Source organism: Buceros rhinoceros, unplaced genomic scaffold (assembly GCF_000710305.1).
Source record: "Buceros rhinoceros silvestris isolate BGI_N320 unplaced genomic scaffold, ASM71030v1 scaffold7068, whole genome shotgun sequence".
Taxonomy (NCBI): domain Eukaryota; kingdom Metazoa; phylum Chordata; class Aves; order Bucerotiformes; family Bucerotidae; genus Buceros; species Buceros rhinoceros.
The window spans coordinates 22,133-44,172 of NW_010428543.1; the positions used below are offsets into that span (position 1 = coordinate 22,133).

The window sequence follows — 22,040 nt, forward strand, 5'->3', positions numbered from 1 at the left end:
GGAAAGAGAAATGAACTGGTTCCTGATTGTTTTCTGAAGGATGTACAGGCTTTAACAGCCAAATTATTACTAATTCATTGATACCAACATCACCAGATTCTTGCACACACTGCAAGAAAATTGGTGTTATACTTGTATTTTACATGCACCAGATGTCGTCCAGTCTTTTCAGTACTTTTTGATATTTGTCAATCTTTATCTTCATTTTCAGCTGATCGTTGTCATTTGATTTTTTAAATGTACTTCATTGACAGGAACATTTGAAAAATCCATAATACTTTCAAATTCTCTTCCCTATAATGTTATCACCTGTTTGTAGATTGTATTTGCAGAATCCAGTGCTGAGTCTATGCTTCAGCCAACTTCATGGTCCACAAACGCCTTCCTGCCTTTTGTCTTTGCTTTATGGTGTGTCATATGGATAACTTTTTCCTGTGAGGCTGACATTAAACTTTATTCTCAGCCCTCCTTTATAGGGTTGCTTAAAATCTGACAAATTATTTTCATGAGATTTCATTTTCCACCCGGTACTGCCTCCTATTTCTTTGTTCTTATGTGTGTAGTAGGTTACTGTTAATAACCTTGATTAATATTACCAATATTTATCTTTTTAAGATAAATAATCCCATTTTCTTTTCTTGAGGTTCTTGTGAAGTTTGCTGTCAGCAAATGGTCATGGGTTTGTGATGTTTTAACATGTTCTCTATTAATTTCTTCCATCCTTCCTCTCAATGGGAAGCCTGACATTCAATTTCTCAGTACTGGATGAAGCACTGATTTATTCTTTGCTAAACACAGACTTCCTTTAGATAAAGTGTTGTCTGATCTGTTTCTAGGTGGAAATACTTTGGATCTGTTACATTGTCAGTCCATCTGGGATGGACTGGGATGTTGCGTAAAATCTAAGTGGTGTTGATATTGTTATTCCCTGCCCTTTTGTTATATGTAATTAAACTGCAGGTTTAAAGCGTATGTTCTATGTTGACAATTTTATACCATTTTCTTCCCAGGGGTTTGATAAATTAACCTCTACCTAAATAAAGTCCTTTAAATGGAATATTGAATTTCCTAAGTATTAAACATTGGTAGTTTCAATAGAGTAAAATTTTGCATGTTGAAGCTCTGAGTTAGTTCTTCTGTGAAAAGTAAAAGAAAAGACTTTCTGTTTAGAGTCTAATACTGAAGTCACGACTTTGCATTGCCTTGGTATTTCTGATGGGTAACTGTTTTGGGACGACATGTCAAGACAGTAGGAGCTGTCTTCTCTGCTGATGGCTGCTGCCTCTGTAGTAGAGCTGGCAAGGAGACCGTGCTTGCACTGGTCTGCAGCCTCTCTGTCTCTGTGTTCACTGTAACAGCCTAAACCACTGAGGAAAACAAGTTTGCACCAGAAACTGAGGTGGTTGATGAACAGGCAGGAGTTCTGTCATGGTGGGAGAAGGAGGAGGCAGAGCCAGTTGCCAAAATGCTGTTTCATTTCATTGCAGTTGGATCTACCACTGAGCATCAGGGTGATCTGCTGAGAGGGTTTTGCCATTCCGCTCTGTCTGACTTCTCCATTGCTACAGAAGTCACTTGGCTAAAACTAGCAATTCCCGTTGCATGAAGTCAATGCATTGTCTGCCAAGTACCTCTTGGGAAGATGCCCTCAGTAACAGGACTGCTTATCTCCAAGTAGCTGCCAGTGAAAATGGAAGGAGAATAAAGCCTGTGGTGTCATCTCATTTTCCATTCTGGTATGATAAAGCCCAGGGCAAAATTAAGTATTCAGCATCTCAGTGAATGTAATTCTTAATCTTTTATTGACTTAGTACAATTGTATCTGTACCAGTTACACCCTTTCTGCAAAATTAAGTCTCCTCTTTATTATCTAAATAAACTGACACACAACTAAATAAGAATAGCCAGCTTTTCATTTCAGGGTTTGTCCGATCAATGTGATGTAATTTGAGAGAGAAATACTTCATATTCTACGTATATTTTAAAAATCAAAATAATTGGTTGAGCACCAAGACTCCCCCCATTCTAGTGCATGCACTAATTCTGCAGGAAGCACAGAAATAGAAAGGCGCACAGATGACATCTTTGCATCTGGGCCAGACTGAAAGATTTCATGCCATAAGTGACCTGAGGGAAACATTTTGGGAACTCAACAAATCTTCCCATAGCCCCATTATTTTAATGTCTTTACTGTAAACGTTGCGAGGCAAAATACGTTGCCCATCAGTGTTATTAATAGTTTTCAAACTTTTTATTTAGTGTGCCTTACTTTAGCCTTTTTCTATTGACTTGAGCAAAGCGTAATACATTATTCATTCATTAGAAACATAATTTGAGTTGATTTAGATTTGTAGTATGAAGATCTCCCCTTTACTGGAAGTTTTTATGAGATGCTTTTTCATTGGCATGTTCAGTGTATTGAGTTTAACCAACTCCAGTGGTCTAACGCAGCTAGTGTTTTCCTCCTTTGTGATAGAGCTCATATATTGCAAGGCATTAGGGGTCATTCTTAAAGTTCAAAACTATTATTTTAATTGGTTTGAGAAAGTATAGCCTTTCTAAGAGCAATAGTATTTATCAGCCTCTATCCAGGCATTCCTTTCACATTTTAGTTTTTCAGCACTGTTAATCTCTTTTCACTAGTTGCATTTTAGAATTCACCTTCTGCACGAAAAGTCTTCAACAGAAGTAACTCTGGTTCCCTTCAAACAGAGACTTTTTGGCACATGTTCAGACTATCAGAAACCTTACAAATAGCAACTCAGCAGCAATTCTATTAATTACACTGGTACCTTCTCTCAGAATGGTGTAAGTGACATGCTCTTATCTCAAAAGGAGAGACCAAAAAGCCATTAATGAGCTAGCCTGCTTCCTGAAAATGCTTTTCTTAGATCTTCTGATTTACTCTTCTCTTCTGTGACATCAACTACCAGTCATTCTAAAATCTGTTTCCTTACTGTAGTATTATTAATTAAAAGAAAATAAATACAATTGCAGTAACGAGCATGGAATTAGATAGATTTTTTTCTTCATTTTTGTCTCTATTAAAAGAATTTAAGTAATCAGAGAAAAGACTTAATTAGATTTGTGTGTTTTTTAGAAGGATAGCAGTCACTGTAGTGTTTTGTGGGGGGAAGAGTTTTTTTGGAGGAAGATTTGCTGGAGGGAGGTGGTGACTGGAGAGTTGCCCGTGTTAAATAAGCAACAGTTGTAGAAATAATTTTAGGCTTTGTAAAGGGCAGAAAAGACCCTAAACCACATAATATATAAAATGAACAAAACATATAGGAGTCAGGAGTTTTAACAGTTCACCCTCATAATCCAGTGGTGTGAAAGGTCACTGACTTCCTAATTAGGCCTTTAAGATAAAGTTGTTCTTTCATGTGAATGGAGGTTTCTAATGTTTGAATCCCAAAACTAGAAGCTCTGCGGTTGTTTCATGACAACTTTATTTACACTTCCCGTGAGTTTCCTAATTTGTCCCCTCAATCTTGTGTCATCCTACCTTCTTGATTTCTACTGTTTCCCTTCATGTTTTCACCTTCTTCCATCTCATTTTCCTGTATACTTTGTTGTCCTAAGTCTGTTGATTAATGACTGTGTAGTATGCCAAGCACCAAACTACATCTTTGTGAGCTGTGTGATATTAAGCAGGGTTAAAAACTCCCGAGATTGCTTCTCACAGTAACACTCAAATTATATTAAAGGAGAATAGTAAAAGATAGGAAAGGGAAATGAGAGAAAGGGGAAAGAGAAAAAGGAAAAGAGGGGAAAGGAAATGAGATCTGACAGAACTGAACTTGACAGATGGACTTAACCAAGACAGAGTGACGAGTGACCTGATCACACTGCAGACACTGGGGAAGTGCTTTGTGTAAATGTGGAATTTTATGAGAGAACTGGGAGCTCTGTGTATGTATCTTTTCCAAGCTAAGCTTGGCAAGTGTACAGTTTCACCATTTCTGTTGTCTTCTAAAATTCATCTTTAACTAAAAGTCCGAAGTACAGCCTTAAATAAGTAGCTATTCCACTGAGAGACTCTTACACGGAGATGCAAAGATGCTTCTAAGGATGACTGTTTAAAGAGAAAAGTCTCTTGGGAATGGTTAGGAACATTTACTGAAGACAGTTCAAAGACTCACATAGCAAGAAAACCCTGAAATGTCAGAGATAAGGCAGCTTTCTCTATTTTTAGCAGCTGAAAAGTGTGATTTGGCTATCTACAGTAGCCTGACAGAAAGAAGAGCCAACCCTTCATCTTCACAGCTTGAAAGGAATGGGTCCAGATGCTGAGAGGAGGATGCAATAAGTCACGAGACATTAAACTGATGATTGTTTTTCAATGTCTTCATTTGTTTCTCCTTCCTAGTTTAAGTTAAAACATTGGTATTTTTAGGATTCATGCAGAATGTTAGATTGTAAATATCATTTACCTCTTCAACAGTTAAGCTGTCAGCCAGAAGTCTCGCACATCCAGTGAAGCTCTGGAAAGATTTTAGCCAAGTTGGTTTCTATATATACACATGGATACGTAGTCATTGGTCTTGTTTCACTATGTATTGTTAAGATTTTTAGTAGGTTGCAAGAATCCTCTATAACCATACCTGGCTGTTTCCAGAAAGTATGTGAACCTTCCGATGCCACCTATAATTGATTTCATTAGTCTCACTATAAAACATTTCACAGCCATTTAATTATTCTTATGGCTCATTTTGAAATGTTTTCTGATTTATCAAAATCTTTTCTTAATGTCTGACACATCAAATGCATGCAATACAGCCAGTGTACAAAGGTGTCGAGTGAAAAATGTCTACTTAGGGATTAAAAAATTAATTATTATAGCATTCAGTTGCCTATGCACGCAGGTATGTACTTTGGTCAGTAGGAAGCTAGAAAAATGTTCCAGTTTTTAACTGTCAGAAATGGCTGGATTGAAATAAAGCACGCTAAAAGATACATATGTACCTCGTTGAGATGCTGCTATTGGCTAAATGCCGCTTTCACAAATTCACATGATCTAACTAATATTTTTACAGCTATTTTTTTAATCTAACAGTCCAGACTTTTGAGCATCCTCATATAGCTGCGATGATTTTAAAATCTACTTTTCTCATATATGCTTCTCTTCAACTGTACTTCATGTGTACTTTTCTTCAAATCATCTCTTCCCTTCTTCCCTACCCGGAGGTTTTTAAGACAAATCCTGACTAATGCATTGAACTTGATACTCAAATTTTTATCAGTGGACTAGAGAGGCATTCCAATTTTTTTGTGAAATACAGAGCTTTTGCTTCTCTTTAGCTTTAAAATTACTCATTTTTGTGTCCAGAAGCTTATATCAAATGAGAGTAGTTAATTTTCAGATCATTATTTTTATTTAGAATGTATTAGTTATTCGCATATCTTTTCGCTATAAGTTTGTTCAGAAGAATTCACAGGAGTACGGCTGTAAATATGGAGGAGGACTAAAAAAGATTCCTAATGGAATGGAAGTATTTGGTTCAAAATAGCTGACATGAAACAAAAATTTTAGTGTCAATATACACCGTGACTTAGCTTTTCCACAGTCTGCAGCACTTAATTTTAAAGGCCATTCCTGGCCCACTTTATTCTGTTCATGCAAATACAGCCATTGACTTTGAAAATCTTTGCATGAAAATAACCCTAATACTGCTTCATAATTTTAGAAAACTTAGGTAAGTTTTTATGACTTCCCAGTCCCTGTCATAAGTGACACTTGGTTTGGGCTGTACATCTGTAGCATCAAAGATGTGAACACAGTTCTCTCTATATATACTTTTCTTTGATCGTGGGAAGATCATTATCTTATAGCAAAACCAGTATTTATTTCCTTTGCAATATAAAATGATTTGTTTGCTTTATAAAAATGTAGAAATTTGCTAAAATCTTAACATATTTCATATCATATGTGCATATTAACACACAATAATTACATGTAAATAATGAAAAATGCATTATCCATGAGGCAATGTATTGAATAAATGTGAAACAGAACTGGATAAAGGCTTTTATTGATGTATTACCTTCTTTACTTTAATAGGTGTAATTTGCCAATGCAGGTTTCACTGAATTACATTTAACTTATCTTTGGGATTCCTACCTTAATATTTCTCAGGCAAAACTTAAAATATATTCCATTTGACTAACTCAAATATAGATGGTTTTGCTAATTTGATAACTAATCCTGTCTGCTTTGCACGAACGAGAGAAATGATTTGTCATGCTCTTACTCAAATATTTTCCTAATCTGAAAATTACTGGTAAATCATGTGACTTTATGCTTTTTTTTTTTAAACTTTCTCACTTTAGTCTTTAGTTGTCAGACATTTTTGTAGGTAGAATATTTGATCTGTTCTTTATTAGCATGTGTTCTGTGCTGCCATTGTTCACGTTTGGCTTTCTTTATGCCCTTGTGTCCTATCTTAAAAACTAATCAAATTCAGAGGTCAGAGGACAATTTCAACACTCAAGAGGATGCAAAGACACAGAACACAACAACTGGACAAGAAACATACGAAACCAGTGCTGGTTTCCAGAGACACTGGAAGTAAGTACTGGCCAGAATGAACATTGTTCCACCTCTGGGCAGTTTGTGCAAGTTTCCGGTGGGTATTGAAGTGGAAGAGGCACCTTGAAGGACCCCTCTGACTCTGCCAAAGGAAAGAAAATAACTCAAGCATGGAATAAATGAATATTTTATATAGCACGAAACGAAGCTGGAGAAGGCCCATCTAGCTCTTCCAGAAAAACCGTCATAGATCTCTGACAGCTGTGCCACACTCCAAAGGTGTTGTTACTCTTAGATTTTATTTTCACATATGGCTCTTCACTACTGATAGCTTTTCCGTAGCAATAATGTGAGTGAAATTACTGTGAAGGAAACTATGGATACTGACTTTTCACTCTTCTGTTTTTCATCATCGGTGGAAATCCTTTCTTCATTTTTTACGTGTTGCTAAATACATCATCCAGTCAGCAGCAACCACGTGTGAAAAGTATATCTCAAAAATTTAGATTTTTGTGACAAACTTATAGTTTAAGCCTGCATACTGTTTAACAGGTAGTAAAGACTCCTGCCGCACTGTTGTTCTTGCACAATGGTAGGATTCTAAGAACAGGGTTTCTGCTCAGTGAAAACAGGATTACATCTAGTTTTTGTGAACTTAATACAGTTACTCTGAACAGCTCAAGTAGTTTTTGTATTATAACTCTCTTCCAAAATAGACTAATTAGAGAGGCTTTAACTTGATTGTAGGTGACTGAGGCTAATTGCTCTGGAGCTGCACTCTGACAGATGCCAAAGTACTGAGCAAATAATTTTTTAAGAAGTGGTGCATTTTGCCTACAACCTGAATCTGTAACAATTGAGGAATGTAAAGCCTATCATCATTAATGGTGCGGTAGGGTTCAGAGCATGAGACGGCCCTTTCTGTGATGAAAAATTAAACAAATGCAGGTTTGGGACATGCTATCGAGTAAATGTGATGAATCATTTAATAGCTTTAGAATGACAATTCTTGTTACTTTTTTGATGTAATGCAGACTAAGGAGTCATCTGTCATTTACAATCAATCCCCTGAGGAAATACTTGATAGAACAATTAGCCTGGATGTTAACAGTTTGGCAAGCTTTAGGGCAACATTGACAGTGATTCTTTATATGCAAATATTTAGGGAACTGTCAACCAGATTTATTAATGCACAGAATCAGAGCCTGAAATTCTGAAAGTGCAAGTAATATGGTCATTAAAAATACATCTTTTGTTTTGTTAGACATGGATGATATCACAGATTTCAACAGAATTCTTTTTCTGCTAAAGTTAGAAGTGACATTTAGTGGATATAAGCACTCTGGAGGTGCAGTTGTTGAAAAAGGAAAGAAAAAATAACTTTGTTTAATAGCCTAAAGGGTTCCTCTAGCAAAGGGAGATCATTACTGTTTCCTTATTTGAAAAACAAACAAAGAAAACCCCAAACCTGGCAGATGTTGCAGATGATGAGAGATTTGTTGGCTGTGTATTGCAGTTCTTCAGATTCAGGAGTTGCATTGAATCCCATCACTGAAATCTATTTTCTGTTTTCTGACAGCTGTTTTTGCCATTTACTTTAAAAGCAGATGGGGAAAATGCAAAGAGGAGCTGTCAGTTTTATTACCATGTATAATCAGCATCTGTGCAATACATCAGACTCATTGCACAGCTTACACTTTCTTTGTAGTAAAAATTCTTTTGGAATTTCACTACAAGCTTCTTGCAAGCTTTTTGTAAATGAGTAGATGCTGGAATTAAAAGTATAGATTAATTAACTGCTAAAGCCAATATTGTATTGACCAAATTTACTTAATTGAGATGTTCTGATTGTTTAATTATAAAATATACAGCTAATTTGCTGCTCCGTAGTCAAATTTGTATTTTCTTCAGGAAGATGTTTTATTGTTAGGAAATATATTTTTTTAGATCTATCTCTGACCCCTTAACATGCTTTTTGGTGCATGTTTACCTTTCTCTAATGGAGCAGCCTTAGAATATTGTACCCAGTCTGCCTCACTTAAAGTAAAAATGATTCTGTAGAGAACAGGGTGTTCTTCATTCCCATCTGCCCTCTTCTCTGGTGCAGAAGTTTTTCAGAGCAATGACTTTTTATAGTGGAAAAATAAGCTAGTTTAAAATGTCAGGACAAATAAGCATGTTGTCTGTCTCTCTAAGTGTGGAAGAAGTAATCAGTAACGGTGTGCTGCAGGCTTATAGTAGGGAACAGCATACTCCTTGGAAGTGCCAAGTGATTTGCATGTCACAAGGCTCTCTGGGGACCAGGTGGGAAGAATCCATCTACTGGCTGGGGACATGCATTGATTTGATTTGATTAGGTTGGAAGTCACAACTGCAAAAGCACCTTTGTTTCTTAGAATAGTAGGTGTTTGTACCTTACATTGTCTGAAGTGATAAGGAGAGGGGGGAAGATTTAGAAAAAGAAGTGTTCACAGTACGTTTCCTAGACAGGGGAGATTAGGGAACAGTCTTCAAAAAAAGATGGCAACCAGTTTGGCAGTGTTAAAAGACGGTAAAACACTTATGTATTGATGCAGGGCTTCTTTGAAGTGAAACACTAAAAGGAGCGGGAGACTTGCTACTAAGAGCGTTAATTAGTATTTGTGTGGTGATGGGCAGAGTACTTCTTACACATGAGGCAATGCAAGCTTTGATGAAGCATGTACTTAACTGTCTTCCTCCATTATTTTATTAAATATGCTTCTAAAATTTACTGTGGCTTTTGAAAAAGAAAGCACCAAGGCACTGTTTGTAATACATAGATGATAATTTATAAAAAAGAATGATGGCTGGGATGACTTTGAAAGGAGATGTTGTGCACAAAATTTAATACAAGTTTCATGGGAAAATTCTTATATGAGCTTTTTGTTCTTCTGTAATAATGGCACTTCTGGCCATGTCATTTGCGAGCACTTAATAGCTGATTTTTTCAGTAATAGATCCCTGTTCAAGAATTAAAAATGTTTAGTTTAATAAGGGAATTAATATAAAGGAGTTTTTAATTACTATAGGTTTTATCAGTAGAATGCAAGTTTCCTTTAGATATTAGTCTATCTGTGCTTCGTGACCCTGGAATATATCTAATTATCTTTTCTCTGGAATAGTGAATGTAAATTTGCTCTCTGATTCTAGGAAGATACAGCAGAAGATTAGAGGATAACAAAGCTTGAATATGTGAATTTTATTTACTTTCTTTACAGACAAAGTGAGGTATAAAAGATCTTTCTTCTGTATTTATATAATCTCACTTTTCCTTTCTTACACTGATCTCATTTTCTGAAATGTTAGGTGGTTTAGTGCATACACTTTGGCATGAATTAAGAAAAGACTTTTTTAGATTATCTCACTATCACAAATCCTTTATCCAGAATAGCTTGTAAATTCATCCTAATACTGCACAGTCTGTCTATTAGACTATAAATTTCTCACTAAAGGGAAATGTTAGGTAAAGTTGACATGGAGTTCATTTTACATATCTACCAGTGAATTGGGAGTTCGCTGTATTGGAACTGCTAGAAAATTAGCTTTCAGAAATATACTGTAGTAGGACTTCCTCAGGTTTTGGACCCATGCGTGAGTTGTAGGCAGATTGGGCAGCAGTAAATTAAATCTGCTATTCCATCTCATCGTAAAAACTGGTATACATGTATCCTGTAAACTGCTTCAGTTTGTAGAACTAAGTTCTTTTTCTTCTACTTCTAAATTAAAAGTAAACTGGCAAATGCTATGTGTCTTAATTTAACAGCAGACCTTGTCTTTCTCAAGATACATGTCGTATCGTGTACTTAAGATCATTATATGTTTAAAGGTAGGTGAACATAGACTGGAGCTCCTCCAGCACTAGGTTGCACATCTCTGTATCGTGGCTAATAAGCAGCATTTATAAGTGAGGCTTGTGACAGCCTCATCCAGGAGCATTGCCACTGCAGTATCCGGCTTTCCCATACACTCAGAGGGATTTTTCCCCAGTGTCCTCTCTCTAGCCGCTCAAGTCCTCCTCTGTAATATGGCGTAATCCTTCCATGTCCTTTTTACTACCCCCTTCCCCTTTTCCAGTCCTCTGTGTGTGCCCTGCGTGTTTCCCTGTGCAAGATACTGTTTGGCTGGTTTTCAAAGATGCACAAGTGATAAATGCCTGGTCAGGCTGTCCCTGGTGGTTAGGCAGTTGGTTGCTGCCAAATAGAGTGTGTAACAGGAATGGATGGATGGATGCCATTCCCTTCATGGCTGGATTAATTTGGTTTCTCAACTCCTTCCCATTGCTAAAATAAAGAAATTTATAGAAATTTATTATCTGAAGGTTTTACCTCCCTTTGACCTAGCTAGCTGAGCAGAAAACTATCCAGATAAGCATGTATAATCTTTATTTTCTGGGGAAACTAGGATAAAAATATAGTGTAAGAACAAAAAATACTTGGGTTTGGTCTAACTTTGTTTTGACCTTTAACTTAAGCAAGTTTTTACTTATTCAGATGTTTGCCTTCTGCATCTACTCAGGTTACCTGGAGAAGAGTGACCTTGTTCCTTTATAGCCTAGTCAGTACTGCTGGTCTGATGCAAATTGTGTTTCATGGGTCCAAAAAGGCTCAGCCAAGGTGAAGAGAGCGTTTGGAAGAATACCATGTTTATGGAAAAAATTAACAGTCTTGTGCCAGGGGATTCCCTGCAGTATTTAAAACATACCTGAAAACTGTATAGTGAGGTGGCAATATTTTCCTAGTTAAGGACTTTCTTAAAACATGAACCCTGTCTAAACCAGCTCTGATGAAGTGAGATTTTCTGTGTCAGGAAGATTTTTTTGAGGCTTTTAATTTTTTTCTTGGTTTCTTTATAAGCCATTCAAGAACAAATTCTGATAAGGTAAAGCATGGTCAGACTTAAGAGATTTGAGTATTAAAATTATAAATATCTCCATCTGATAAAAACTTCTCAAAGGCAACAAAAAATCTCTTCAGGTCAGCTATACTGTGATCTCTGGAGAAACTTTACAAAAAGAAACAATTCTAAGAACAGTTTCTTGGAAAGGCTTACTCAAACTGAACTTATAAGCTTATTAGTTACGCTGCACACACAGAAACTTGTATGTGTCTTTATCAGAGCAAAAGGGAAACAGAAGAGAGTTAATGGGACAAGGATAAAAGGAAAAAATTAGATAATATTCCTGCATCTAAATGTAAAAAGGCCTTTTGACCTTAGATTCTGAGTCAACATCGAAGTAATTTTAAATAGTGTGGTAAATTCTGCAGAATTTTGATTCTTTATATGAATCAGATTTTTGGCATTGTTTTTATGTATGTAAATCATAGGTGATGCCTGTGCATGAAAGAGGGAAATCGAAAGCTTGCTAGACGAGCATGGTGTGTATTTTGAACAATACTGCCTTTTCCTGTTGTCCTTTTTGGTATAGTTTCATTCCTTGTGTCTATGTAACAGAAATTTTTTCACTGCCATAACAGTAAAATACTGTGGCGTGTGAAGAAGTAGTTTCTATTTTATATGTACCTATTGTGGAATCTGTTTTGACTTGTTGGCAAGTGGGCCATAGGTCTGTATCAGCGTAGATTTCCCATATGCAAAGCTGTGGAAAAAGTCTTGGAAACTGTTTCCATCAGCAAATTCACACTTTGTAGTATGACAGGTTTCACTCACAGTCACTGTACAAAGCAAATATAGCCAGTAACATAAACTACAGAATTGGATTAAAATGCTTGTTTAAAGAAGTCAGAAATTCCCAGTGTTCTGTCTTAAAGAAAATGTGTTATGTATCTAAAGAAAACCTATGTACACGTTTAAAAATATGGCATTTACCTTACTGCAGGTAGCAACATATGTTAATTGTTTTCTAGGAACATTCCTCTCCCCTTTCCTGTGGTTTGCATATTTCAGTGATGAACTCACAGAACTCTTCAGGCATTTCTAAATAACAATTTCTGTAAAAAGTGCTGTATGTGAATAACGTATTGGGCAACCACACTAACTCAAGTCTGAATTTTTTAGTTCAAATTCTACCTTAAATTTTACAAAACTTCTGTGTGCTCTGAAAATAAGTTTTCTTTAGATACAAAATCAAGAATTGATTGTAATTTACAACATTACGCTCTAAAAGGTTAAAAGCTTTGGTTTTATAGACAAAACCAAATTTTTTTTTTTGTAATGAAAACTGAAATGAGCTGACCTTGTTTCTTAAGAGAAAAATTACACTTCAAAAGAAAGCAAAACTATCATTTTTTGTTCGAGTCTGTCACTTCTAGTTTGTTATGGCCTTAGATTGTTGCTGGCTTGGGTTTTGTACTTATATGTTGTTGCTATTTCTTTGCAGACGGTTAGAACAAAACTCAATCAAGGTCATACCTCCTGGAGCTTTCTCACCGTACAAAAAGCTTCGTAGAATGTACGTACCTCATAATTTGCATTTAATTTTTATTTTCATATATATATACACACACACACATACATACCTACCTATATATCAAAATAAAAAACAAGTCAAGGTCGTACATAAGAAGAGCAGTCGTTTTGTGAGCAGTTAAGAAAGTTAGACTGCTGTACGATTAAGTGATATTGCAGCCTGATTGTTAAGACTATATAGCATCTTTGTATTAATAATAATTGTTTTTTACTGAATATTGAAATTCTTTTATATGGTTCTGCATAGAAACAACATGTTCCTGTAGTGAACTTTCTATTGAAAAAAGATAAATTAACGGTGATAAGCCATTGTTATTTCAGAATACCTTTGAGGCTGAATAGTTCTGGGGCCATAGAAAACAGAAAATTCTGTATAAAATATACTTAAGCAAGTAGGAGAAGTAAATATTTTTGTAATTTTTATTTTTCAATCAGTTGAAAGCTTTATTTTTAATCATGAACTCTGTTTCAGTCTACTGGCAATTTTAGTGGTTTTATATTAAAATTCACATAAATATTTTAATTTCTATCTCCCTTCTATGCCTAATTCTAATTACATATCATTTTAATGTTTGATATTTTGAAATTAGCTTGAATTAATTGACTGAAATATCATTCCTTTCAGTGACCTGAGCAATAACCAGATCTCTGAAGCGGCTCCAGATGCTTTCCAGGGCTTACGTTCACTCAATTCACTGTAGGTATCTGTTTGACCTGTAAAAACAGAACCAAGTTTCTCATATTCTTACAGTGAAATTATTTTGGATTTTTGCCTCCCTGCAGAATTTGATCAATTCTGAAAGCTATAAAAATAATTTCAGAATGTTAGAGTGATGATTTAATGTTCTATCACAGCTGGACACTAAAAATGTTTAGTTTTTTTTTTCTAAAACGTTCATGCCAAAGAGTTGAATAAAACCAAACATTTCTTTTATTCCCCGGTTGTTCTTACAAACAGCAAATCCACTTACCAAGGTCCCTTGGTAAGGCTGTAAACAGCGGGGTGTGGATTCTGCTGAGAGATCTTCGGGCAGCACAGCACACCTTTGGGGAAAATGTGATCCTGCTACATCACAGGGCATTATCGAGTTGTTGCTGTATCAAATATCAAGTAGCAATTGTTGCTGTTAAATTCCCTTCAGGAAAATGGAAATTTATTTATTTTTAAAGTCAAATCACATGGTATAGGCCTTTCATAATGGTGGTTTTGTTTGCTTTATTATTTCCTGATATAGTGTCCTCTATGGCAATAAAATTACAGAGCTTCCAAAGGGCCTGTTTGAAGGACTCTTTTCTCTGCAATTGCTGTGAGTATTTTTTAAAGTATTTATTCTGGTTTTGGAGAATTCGGAAGGGTAAACATGATAAGAGATTTGTGCCTGGAGAAGAACTGGCAGGAAATACCCTATGTAAGATCGGAGTATAATAAAAACAAATTATGTTAAAGCCAAAGGAGTCAAGACTGTTGTAAGCCAGCTTGCCATTCATCCACGTATTTGATCATATCTCAGAAACTGTCTCACCCTAAAATTTTAAAATTTAAACTATTCTTTTGTGTGGAATTTTTAAAGACAAAAAATACGATACTGTCTTGCTCTGTAAACAGCAAATAGTATGTATAAAGTTGTGTGGGAACCATGGAAGGAATAGTTGTATTTTTTATACAGAGAGAATATGTAGCGGAAATGCTGTGTAATTGTTTTTCTAGTTGCACCCATGGAAAACCGGAGTTGCGGTACAGTTTTGTTGATGACTTTTAACGTTTTCTGATACTCTTCTCTGTACAATTCTTTGTGAAATATAGCTTCTGTTTCGTTTAACACTTTGGAAATTTCCATGTGTAATCCTATAAACCATTTCCATTTGGGTTTAATACTGCGAATAAAGAAGAATGTCATGGTGATATGCTTATTTGGTACCAGAGGCTGTGCACTAGTTGTACTGTGTAAAAGTTTGTGAAAAAAGCTATAAACAAAGGTAGTGATTTGGGAAGAAACTGACCCAGAATAACTGACTTTTTGATTCCAAGCTGCTTCTTAAAGAATTTAAAACTTCCTCCCACTAAGTTAGAAGTATTTAATGTCCAGACTTCATCGCATAGTGATTGACAATATATATATTATTATCAGCTCATTGAAGGTGGCAAAACAGTAAGTAAATACAAAGAAAATCCAAGTTCTAGCACCACCTAGAGGTTTACATGTTGATTTATTTTAGTCACAAACTAGTGTAGTAGTGGGATGCTTATGCATTCCTGTTTTCCTTTAACTAGATTTTTGTTATAAAAACGTACTTCATATTTAGCACCAGAAAAAAAAGAAAGGAGGAGACATCTCTGAACTTCCATTTATTCCATATGAAAAAAATGTCCATAGCTCGATATGTTTTGCATAGACGCTACATTTCAGTCCAAGTAAATTTCTACTTGTGTGGTGTAACTTGTTATCAGAACATTGGTTTTCAAATCCACCATTCCATTCTGTCTCAATTCTATCCATTTTCTCATTTCTGTCTGGAAATGAGAAAAAAAATCAAAATTATTTGATTATAAAAGTGCATCTAAAATGCATGAAATTTTTTTTTTTAAGCTTTAGAAGTATGAAGGAGTTGGTTTAAATTGGCTTGTTTGTTTAACTTCAGAAGTCTGGGGGGTACAGGGAAGAAAAGATTCCCTTTGAAGCTGGAGAGGAAAAAGGATCCAAGATAGATTTGGCTATATTCCATGCCACCAGTTTCTACTACAACTCTGTTAATGTGGCAGCATGCTGATTAGTAACGTATAATTAAAAGTGCCACTGTGCATCTCTTCCAGCTAATGAACACAGTGTTCAGTTCCTTTTTTGTTTGTTTATTTATTTGGCAAAAGGAACTAGTTTTCCTAGCAGATACTTGATTTTTTTTTAAGCTTGTTTCTTTGCATAGGCAAATAGCACACACACACGTTCTGCCAGCACATACAAAAAATGTGATTTTAATTGGAGAAACCCACACATTTCAACTCCAAGGTGCAAATATTTAGGAATAATATCACAACATCAAAGGATATTTCAACTCACTGAAATGCTTATGTCACTAGCATTTAATATTTGTTGCTACATCTCTTGTTCTGGTTACAAATGTGCGCAAAGAATTATCTGTGAAAAACACTGAAGCTGCAATGACACTGAGTGAATTCTTTCAATTTTATGATTGTCTTCCATCAATCAGATTATTGAATGCCAACAAGATCAATTGCCTGCGAGTTGATGCTTTTCAAGATCTACACAATTTGAATCTTCTTTCTTTGTATGACAACAAGCTTCAGACCATTGCAAAAGGCACCTTCTCACCTCTACGTGCAATTCAGACCTTGTACGTATGATCTTGTTTATGGTTGTCTTTAGTATGACTTCATATTCTGCAATGTACTAAAAATACCAGGAACTGCTGGGACCAGAGGGAAATAATGTGTGAAATTATCTCTTTTTTTTCTTCATGAAAGGCATCTGGCTCAGAACCCATTTATCTGTGACTGCCATCTGAAGTGGCTGGCGGATTATCTCCATACAAACCCCATTGAGACCAGTGGTGCCCGTTGCACCAGCCCCCGCCGTCTGGCAAACAAAAGGATCGGCCAGATCAAAAGCAAGAAATTCCGCTGCTCAGGTAATTTTCTTAGCTCAACTGCTATTTTTCTTTTATTGGTAGAATCAGTGGTTATAGAAGTTCTAATGAAGGCAGCTGGCTCTCTATGGCATTGTTAAACATCGCTGAAGCTTTTTTAGTTCTTTGACTGTTGGATCACAGAACATTACCGTAGTTAACACATTTGGCACTATTTCTGAGTAGCATTAAAACCAACAAAAGAAATGCAATATATAATACTTCAGAATGAAATACTAAAGTTATTCACTACAAGTATCACCAACATAAATCATTTTGTAAAATTTCCACAAGGCTCTGGAGTATGTGAAAGATCTAAACATTTCTAGCTAAATATGGAAACATGACATGTTCATTTTATACAGGCAGCTTACCTCATACTGAAATTTACTGTCTTCTTTTTTCTAATCCTATTCCATTTCCTACTTACATTTCTCTAAATCCTAACTTTTGTCATGTGGTATCCAGCTGTTCCAGGTGCATTTCACATTCTACAATTTATTCACTCACAAGTCCAAATACTGGATGAGAACTGTTTGTTACCCATGTTCTGGATACATTTATGCCTATTCACACTCTGTTGTTTATCAGCTCTTGTGAATACACATTCTTTCACTTAATTATCTGTAGTTAACTGTAGTCCATACTTAATCTAATAAAACTCATTCTTTGCTTGCTGACATTCAGGTGCATCTTCTATTTTTTTTCTCTTTATTTAGCTAAAGAACAGTATTTCATTCCAGGTAGGTTTGGCTCTGCAGTAAGATTGACTGACTGCAGATACTCTCTCCCTTTCCCCCAAAAAGCAAAGTTTGTTATAGCTTTTAGGAAGCTGATGCATGTAAATTAATGTTAGTCAATACCTGTAGCTAGGCATAATTTTCCTTTGTAGATTACTAGCAGTTCTGTTTTCTGAATGTTAGAGCTTAGCATGCAGCTCCATTTACTTCTTTTGTCTCACAAATTTGCACACGACCTACCAAAATTATACCTCTTCTTAAATTATTTAGAAGGTTGCACCTGCTAGTTCATATTTCAGTTGACACCTTTACTGACCTTGTACCTTGCCTTTCTGCCATTACTGTTTTTAAAATGTAGCTCCTGAGCTGCTTTTAAACACAGGAAACCATACTACCATCAAAGAGCTAGTACAACTTTTAAAAAATAAGTGTTTTACAAATGAACATTTTCTTGCCTTGCTTTCATGCTCTACAGTGGCTGCAACTACTGCTTGCTCACCCTCTTTGTGTTTATGAAATCACAGTGGAATGCTTGGAAAAGAAAGCTGATTTTCTTCATTAAAGTCATTCTGTGGTCAAACACACACAATGAATCAGAAATGCTTTCCATTAAAGAAAATACGACTTTAGAGTTGGAGTGAAACAGCGATTTACACACTGCATTAAGCTACAATAAGTCTGTGATATTTTCAGAAAATGTTTATTGATGTTGGCCCTAGCTCTTTGAAATGTTTGTTTCTATATTTTACCTTGCTTGTCAGGTGTGTGCACTGATTTCTTAATAGAAAAAAAGACAATGATGCACTTGCATTATGTTCCTAACAGATTATAAATGATTGATTGGCAAAATGAACACGGGAATAATTAATCTATTGATGTATTACAGTATGTGATTAGCAAGCAGGGTTTTCTACCATAGTTTAATATCTAGAAACATATCTACAATAACTGATTATGACACCAGTGCACTTGTTCTTTCAAGTACTGCAGGTATATTGTCATTCTGCAGTGATCTTAGTCTTTGTCTTTTAAGCTGGTATGTTTAACAGCTCTTCTCCTAATGCTGTGTGATGTATCACTTAAATTTGCAGCAATCATGTGAAGTTCTTCATGCCCTCATGCTAACATGTTGATTTGAATATGGAGAAAAGACAAAATGAAATACAAAATAAGGGAGCGATTTGTCAGCATTGGCAGCCACGAAAATGTGTTTTAAAGCAGCATAAAATGGAGGGGGATTAAGTTTCTCAAACCTGTAGTACCACTCAATTTCTTAATGAGTAGAGCAGCTGTATTCCTGCCACAGAGTGACTTCTACTCAACCTTGCCAGAACAACTTTCGTCTCTGAGTTAGAAACGTTTTCTTGCCAGCAAATGTCTTCACAGCCTGTTTATAATATGGCCACACATGCAGTTGAGGTTTGTTTGTGTACCCTTTAAAATGCTATTCCTGAAAAAAAAAAAAAGGAAGAAAAATAATTAATCAAAAAGTGCTACAGACTTGCTTCTTGAAATGCAGCTTCTGTGCTTTCTCTTTTTATCATGTTATCAGGGAGATGCTGCATAAAATTATTTTAGTTGTTGAAATCCTTGTCCCTGAATATTTTAGTTGTTTACTTTAAAGTGCTAACAGTGGATGCAGGAGGAAATAAAATATATTTGTAGCCTTGCTTATTGGTTGTTCAGAAATTCTAAATCCACTTATTTACACTTCAGAAAATATTGTAAAAATATTATCACTTCCTGAAAAACTTATGTATTTTTTTATATATGTTTTAAATATGTCATCAGGAGATCTTGCAGGCATCTCCTGCAAGAGAGAAATTCTACTACTAATGAAATTCATTACAGTCATTTGGAAGACTAAAGGTTATACAAATACTAAATCATTAATTTGAAAAAAAAATCATTTGTTAGCTCATAGAAATATTTCATGTGGTTATATCATATGTGTTCCTTAGACATTTACAAACACTAGATAACATAATATGTGATGACTGTTGAGGTTTTTTTTTTCCTCCCTAAGGAATCTGTTTCTCCTATGTTTCTTTGGTTTAAAACTTTAAGTTTTAAGTGGCATACTGTGTAGAAATGTTCAACGGAGCCACTTTGAAAGAATACATATGAAATAGTAAAGAATAATGCACAGGAAGCATTATCATCCTATATGAAATGTATAATTAATCCCAATCTTGTCTTCATTTTTTAATGCCACTTAAAATGAATTATTCTTTCTCTCTGCTGAAGACAGTCCCCCTTAGCAACATCTTCTAATCAAACTAAAGTTGAGTAGAGAAACGTAAGAGCTTAGTTCATGTTTTTGTCTTAATTGGGATTACTCTGTCTTTCTTTCCTTCTCGGCTATCTTTACTTTTGCAGGAGTTCACCATTTTGGCTGTAAGTAAAGTTCAGTGTCTGAGCTAAATCACAATGTACCTCCCAGCCCTGATGCACCTTCTGCTAGTCTCAGTCTTTTCACCTTTGTCCAAGAAGAACCCACAGGTCCTTTCAGCTTCTCTTTGTTTTCTTTGTCACCCACCCCGAGTTCCTTACTGGATGTTTTCTCCTGATATGTTTAGGATGTTTTCTTTGAGTGACTCTGGGAAATGGTGGAGGAAACTTTCAATGTGGTTAATTTTTTTTGTACTTTTTGTTTAATCTGTGACAGTAATACTGTTACCGTGACACTGGACATTCAGTAATAAGAATGCCATGTCATGTAAGCAAGTATTAAACTTCAAATGCTTCTGTAACTTATACCAACTCCTTCCTCTTTTCCCTTGCTCTTATCCTTGGCCTAATGGATGCAGTTTTGATAATGTAGCGAGATTTTCTGTTGTGCTTGATCTAACCATGTGGTTGTGAGGTATGAGTAAAACATGGTTCTGTCAAGCACCATGGAACGTCACGCAGCTTTCTACAGCATGGCAAGCTGCTGAGGCTTAAGTCAGGATCACACATTTTTAAAATTAAAGCTGAAAACAGGGCTCTCAATCTTAAGTGAGATGATGTGGAGTATCGGGACTATAAAAAAAAAAGTCAGAGAGGTTAATGAAGCCTAGTCAACAATACAAATTTGTAACAAGAGAAAGTGAAAAGGTGGCATTCAGGATCTATTTATTCTTGATATAGAGAAAGAAAATAAATTCTAAAAGAATCAGTGGCATTTGTGTGATGAGCTATAAACAAGGCTAGATTGGCTGACAACACAATCAGCAGAAAGTACAGCTGTGAAAAGCTCAAGTTAATGTTATCCTGTTATGTGAAGTTGGTCACAGTTTCTTTTTCCAGCATATCTTAAGCCCCTATATTTAACCCTCTCTTGAAGCCCTTGTGTCTGTGCAGTATCACAAAGTTTATCATACATTTCCCAGTTGCCCACCCATTATCTGCATTGCAGATATCTTTTCAACCTTCTCACAAGAAGCAAATCTTACACTTTATTGACTCAACATCTGTGTTTTGACTTGACTCTTCCACAGGCACTGAAGATTACAGATCCAAATTAAGTGGAGACTGCTTTGCAGATTTGGCTTGCCCTGAGAAATGTCGCTGTGAAGGGACCACAGTGGACTGCTCCAATCAGAAACTCAACAAAATTCCTGACCACATCCCCCAGTACACAGCAGAGTTGTAAGTTGAGCCCATAATAAAACATTATTTGCTCATAGAAAAAAAATAATTAAAATTTTCAAATATAAACCCACAGCTTTACTTTTTTGAACAATCAAATTTAAATATGACCTCTGTGGTGCACTGCAGAGGACCAGATATTAATAAAAGGTATTTATGCATCATTGCAGTACCTTAAAAACTTATGATAAATAATAACTATTCCATGTTTCTAGTTCTCCAGTATTTGAGCTACCCACTTGGATTTTTTTTGAAAGGTAGTGGGATTTATTTTGCTTTTAACTACAAAGGCAAGTAGGACATCCAGTAACCAGAAGTCTGTCTTAAAAAGTGCTATCTAGGTGTTTAATAAAACAGAGCTGTGTCTTCCTATGCAAAGCACGTTATGTGGGTCAGGCAGGAGACCAGAGGAAGATAAAGCAGACAAACAAGACAGAGTTGGGTTTGGAAGACGAGATAGTAATATAATGAACAGAGATAGTAATATAATGAACAGAGATGAGCAGAAAAGAAGTCACAGATTATTACTTGCTTAATAAGGGCCATATGGGAATGATTTGTAGGCATTATAACTGAAGTGGTCTTCAAGGAGGGATTGAAAGATAAAATTAAGACAGCTTTACGAGGATTTCCCATGTGCAAAATATAGTATGAAAGTGAATGTGGAGATACTTGAAAGATCAGCAGGAAGTCAGGAGATGAAAGTGGCCATCATTGGCAGAGCAAAGGCGGCAGGAAATAGCTGTTTTTCCTAGGAGACTCAGTTTAAAGAACAAGGAATAATGCTGAGGAACAAAAGAAAGTTACTTTGATTTGATGCAGTAAAGCAGGAACAGAGATGTGGAGACAGGACTACTATGATCAAGTTGTGACCCACAGGCCTGAGATGAGCAATGGTATGGCACATCTCTTAAAAGATGATCAGTCTGCGGCTGGCATCAAACAACAGTACAGCAGTGAAGGTATGAAATAATGAGACCATGGTTAAGGATTTTGAATATCTGGACAGGAAAAGGAATTTGAAACAGAAATACTGTGTAAATAGAGAA

General features: G+C 35.7%; 1 protein-coding gene across 1 annotated transcript in view; it reads left to right on the forward strand.

Moving 5' to 3' along the window:
• Positions 1-22,040, forward strand: part of SLIT2 (slit homolog 2 (Drosophila)) — a gene marked incomplete at its 5' end in the record, with an annotated part of 98,222 nt that overhangs the window by 14,528 nt on the left and 61,654 nt on the right. The window contains 7 exons of the mRNA XM_010142319.1: positions 12,888-12,959; positions 13,602-13,673; positions 14,212-14,283; positions 16,184-16,327; positions 16,458-16,621; positions 17,338-17,361; positions 20,841-20,991. Of these exons, the coding sequence (XP_010140621.1) occupies positions 12,888-12,959; positions 13,602-13,673; positions 14,212-14,283; positions 16,184-16,327; positions 16,458-16,621; positions 17,338-17,361; positions 20,841-20,991 (699 nt within the window). The remainder of the gene's footprint in view (positions 1-12,887; positions 12,960-13,601; positions 13,674-14,211; positions 14,284-16,183; positions 16,328-16,457; positions 16,622-17,337; positions 17,362-20,840; positions 20,992-22,040) is intronic.